General features: G+C 38.5%; 1 protein-coding gene across 1 annotated transcript in view; it reads left to right on the forward strand.

The window, feature by feature from the left end:
* The first annotated feature begins 1,345 nt into the window (after nt 1-1,345).
* LOC146460462 (uncharacterized) overlaps nt 1,346-4,792 on the forward strand; it is a 22,597-nt gene continuing 19,150 nt past the window's right edge. The window contains exons 1-2 of the mRNA XM_085088179.1: nt 1,346-1,602; nt 3,863-3,975. Coding sequence (XP_084944305.1) covers nt 1,437-1,602; nt 3,863-3,975 — 279 coding nt within the window. The 5' untranslated portion in view covers nt 1,346-1,436. The remainder of the gene's footprint in view (nt 1,603-3,862; nt 3,976-4,792) is intronic.

Genomic DNA, 4,792 nt, shown 5'->3' on the forward strand with positions numbered 1-4,792 from the left:
GCCTCGCATGTTTTGTTCATACCTCGCACGTCTTGCTTGCATATTGTTAACACTCCCCACGGCCCGAAAACAAAGAACGCGACCGAGAATTTAAAGAATTTGATAACACGACAGAAAACGTAACTCGTACCAGCCGAGTACAAAAAACGAGACCGAGAACAATAACTCATGGCCCGAAGTCTTATCTCTCGGCCCATCGCGACCCCAAAAAGAAAAAAGAATTTGATAATGCTACCGAAACCTTAACTCGGTCTGCCTTACGGCCCGAGTAAAAAACTGCTTTTGACTATATTTTGCATTTCGGGATAACAATTGCCAAACAAATTTCGCTACGTCTGGATCAACATGCGCATGCGCATGCGCATGTTATGAAAACAATCGACTTAATGAAAAGTATGCCAATTTTGTTTTGTTTTTTTTGTTTTTTTTTTTGACCCGGGGCACAGGAGTTAAGGAAAGAAGTTAAGATTGTGAAATAAATCGTGGCTGCGAGACCCCTGGAAGTTAACTAAAGGCGGATTCTTTGAAAGAGAATTCCCCGGCCATAGTGCCGTCACGCTCACTTCACCTGCCTACCAACCTCAACGGACATGTAGCATTATTATATTATATAGAATTAACCGTTGTTAACATTGACGATGATATAAAATTCAATGAAATCAAGAATGGTCTAAATGTTAAACAAACTTCATACAATAGTAGATTCCCTCATGGTTCATATGCGTAAATGATCTCACACATCTGGAACCAGTTGCCATCTGCTGTAAAAAAAGCACCTAATGCATCATCCTTTCGGAGACTTTTAACCAAGTTAAATTTTATCGGCTGTCAAATCAGCAATTGCCTTTTAATGATTTATTTTTATTTATATATCTTTATAGATAGATGTTATTTTTTAATTTAATTAGTAGCTATTGATGATATTAGCTTTCTTTTATATTGTCAAACACTTTTATCATGAGCCTGTGGCTCGGGGGACCGGGAGACCACCCCCTGTGTATTTGACATTAAATAAATAAGTTCCACTATCCCGGAGTTTATTCTACAACCTCGTCCCCAGGGTGTCTCTCTCTCTCTCTCCCTCTCTCTCTCTCTCTCTCTCTCTCTCTCTCTCTCTCTCTCTCTCTCTCTCTCTCTCTCTCTCTCTCTCTCTCTCTCTCTCTCTCTCTCTCTCTCTTTCTCTCTCTTTCTTTATTTAATACCAGACGTTATTTTTTGTCATATTGTAAGAAACGGACTGGATTGGACTGGACTAAATTTGTAAAACGTGGGTTTCTTTTAGAAATCCAGTCCAGTCCAACTTTTACAATATCTATTCAATATTTATATTCTTTCCCACAATCTTCTTGTTTGTCACGCATTCTGTCACCCTGTTGTTAACTTGTGAGTTTGGCAATCTGTGAATATCACGCAGTCGTTCTGGTAGACAGTGGAGGATGTCTTGTACGGATTACAAGTGTGTGGCTGTAGCAGAAGTTGAATCATTTGTGGAGCGATGCATGATGGCTTTAGGAACTGACCCACAACACTGTAAAGCGCTATCACAAGTGTTGATTGAGGCTGATGTGCGAGGTCATCTCACCCATGGCCTTCACAGATTAGGTAGGATAAACCACTGAACAAGTGCAGTACAATGCATCACAACAAAGGTTATTTTAGTTCTGGATATTGTTTTGGAGTACCTCCTGGAGGCGATGCAAACCACCTATTAGAAAGACAACCTTAAAATTTGATGATACGAAATCAAAAGCGGCTACCAAACCACAAACCGCAGATGCGTGTCAGATATAACTCTAAACTCACAAGACGCTGTTAATTCAGCTGAATGAAACATTTTCGTCTGAATTTAATGATCCGTAGCATGAGAGGTTTCTTTCCGGATACATGTATTTTGGACACAAAACACAGCCAAAATGAAACAACACAAAGCAATGTACTGCAGCCTTAAAACTGAAATTCAATTTCTTATTAAACCAGTTCTCTGGTTTAACTTTTTTCATCGATTACAAGTTTTCAGGGATGGTAATCAAGTACACAATGGCCTCGATGGCTTGAAACATGTCAGTAAACCAATTGTTGTTGCTGTTTTTTTTTTTTTACATATATTTTTTCTGGTTAATATTTATAAATAAGGGTTTTAGTTTTAGTTATGAACGCAACTGAAGCGGTCGAGAAGAGAAAGTCTGACAAGCTTGGTAGCCTCTCTCGCAAACACTCTTTTGGCTCGTCACGCAATCTTTCGAAAAGGTTACGTGACCAGCCAAAAGAGTAAGGTACTGAAAGTCATGGGTTACGGCTTTCTTTGTACACATACCAGGATAGCCTCACACTTCTAATAGTTGAAATACATGACATCCTAAATTTCACTTCCAAACAATTTTCCTTCGTTTTTACCTCGGTGTTGTCATAGCAATCCTGAATCCTGCGGTTTTGCTACAGCTTTTTGGGTGCAATGTCAGCACATTCCTGTGGTTCTTTCCGTTAGCATTCGTGTGCCTACGTTTGTCTTCAATAGATCTTTGACTTTCGTAAGAGAGAGAAGTCGGTGTGATTTCGGGCTAGCTCGGATAATCCGTCAGGGGATCACTGATGGGGATGGGGTGGTAATCCTTAACATTGATGGGGTGAGTAATTCTTGAATTTTTTTGTTGAGGGTTCATGTTGGTTTACTGCAACCGATGAGCGATTTCTTTGTGGTAATGCGTTCAGAATGAAGAACTATTTCACTGTTAGCGATTTCACCGCAAGCAATATTTTATATTTTGTAGCAAACGTAAAGGAAATATAGCGTTTGATTAAGCATGCATGAGTGAATTATGGAATAGTACTGTTTTTGTCTTTTAATCGAATTAATTTGCTGATAGTCGTTTTTATGTTCCCATGTTTTCTTACACAGGTCAAACTTAATCGAATTTAGTTTTGGGGGTTGTTACTAAACAGAGTAACACAGTAACGAGTAACGGCAGAAAAATTCCACAGGTTTAGATAATAAAAAATGAAGAAAAAACGAGGAACGGGAAATAAAATTCGGCGAGAAAAAAAATAGTACGTGTACTTATTTTAGATATTGTAAACATTTTGTATTCGGAAGGCAAATAAAGAAAGAACTTAAAAAAGCAATGGGGAAAAATTTCACAGGTTAAACGGAAAAATAAAAAAGGCAAAAGAAGGTTTCAAAAGTGGTTTGGCATTTTCGCTTGGTGTTATATATGAAATTTCATGACCCCAGATGTGATCGAGGAAGGATCCCAGGAGGAATTGGCCACGTTATATTTTTGGCGCGAAGATATCTTCGATTCCTTTCCACGCGATCTGCGTTGGCAATTTGTGTTTAATTAATATCTTATTTATTTTTTTGTTTTTCTTGTCGAATTTTATTTCCCGTTACTCGTTTTCTCCTTATTTTTTTATGATTTTTTTTTAACCTGTGGAATATTTTTGCCGTTACTGGTTACTCGTTACTCTGTTTAGTAAAACCCTAATTTTGGCATTTTTGTAGCACTGCTATGCAAAATGGATAACTACTGAGTGTTGATTTTTTATTCTACTGTTGTATGCAGGCAATGTTTTTTCATTGAATATTTGAAATCGTTAAATTATTGAGGGGAAATACACCCAAAGTTTAACACACTTATTGTTGTATTTGAATTGGTTGACACATTTCCGTGACTACTGAATTCCACCTATTAACAAAATTAAATATTTTGGGGAAAAATTAAAAGGCAAATAGCATTGATTCACGGTGAAAGATTAAACTACGGCAGTTGCAATTTAACAGGAGCAGACTCGATGCGTAGTTGGACTGTAGTCCGGCGGTAACACGGTCAAATTCTGTTAAAAAAAAGTCGTTTTTCTTTTTAAGAGACATACGTCCGTGATATCAAAAATGGCGTGATACAACCAGAGGGTGAACCAAGCACTGAAAAGGAAACAGGGCCGACTGCGCTTGTGAACGGCAATAACTTGCTTGGGCCGGTAAGTATTCTTGTTTACCATCCCTGTTCGCTGTAAAGAATCGTGTAACCCGTTTGGTGTATTTTTCAAATGTTGAGTGCATAATTGACATTTATAATTAATTCAAAAATTAAAAAAATCGCTGGAGAGATTATAGAACAGTGAACGCAACTTTTGAAGTCACAGTAGCTCACGATGGTTTTGGAATCACCTCAGTGATGTAGCTTAGACAGTCGAAAAAAAGTCAGTTAGGAGGAAAATTCAAAAACCGCAAACAGGCCTTATTAGAGCTGAGATAAGGTTCCCTTTTTCTTTCTTTTTTTTTCCGTCATGCCAGTGAAAGAATGATTCATTCCTGCAAACCCATTTTTTGTTAAACGAAATGTAAAATGCAGGACCTCGGAGTAAATTAAGAAGTCTTCGATAGCATCACCGCGGTACATGAAGCAAACAAAGGTTAGGTGTAGCTACAAACAGCTGCGTATAGTGGCATGTAGCTACGTATAACTAGGTACAGTTGTTTATAGCTCTGTCAGGGGCCCTGTACAGCCGCGTATAGCTAGGTATAAGGCCAAATTACCTTAAGTTATCAACTTTTTTGATAAACCAAACATTCATAGCAAGATTTAGCTGCGTATTATAGCTGCCTTTGGCTAGGTATAGCTGTGTATAAGCTCGTATAGCTCTCTGAAGCCGAGTATAACTACATATAGCTAAGTATAGCCTGCGTGGCAGGCGCTTGATAAACATATAAGGCACAAGGAAGAGCGGGGCGCGCGAGGGATGGAGACACTATATTTTTCATGCGCCTGCTGTGTGGGCTAAGCTAAGTTTAGCA

The sequence above is a fragment of the Pavona decussata genome, unplaced genomic scaffold (assembly GCF_977016875.1).
Source record: "Pavona decussata unplaced genomic scaffold, jaPavDecu1.1 SCAFFOLD_213, whole genome shotgun sequence".
In the NCBI taxonomy this organism is placed as follows: domain Eukaryota; kingdom Metazoa; phylum Cnidaria; class Anthozoa; order Scleractinia; family Agariciidae; genus Pavona; species Pavona decussata.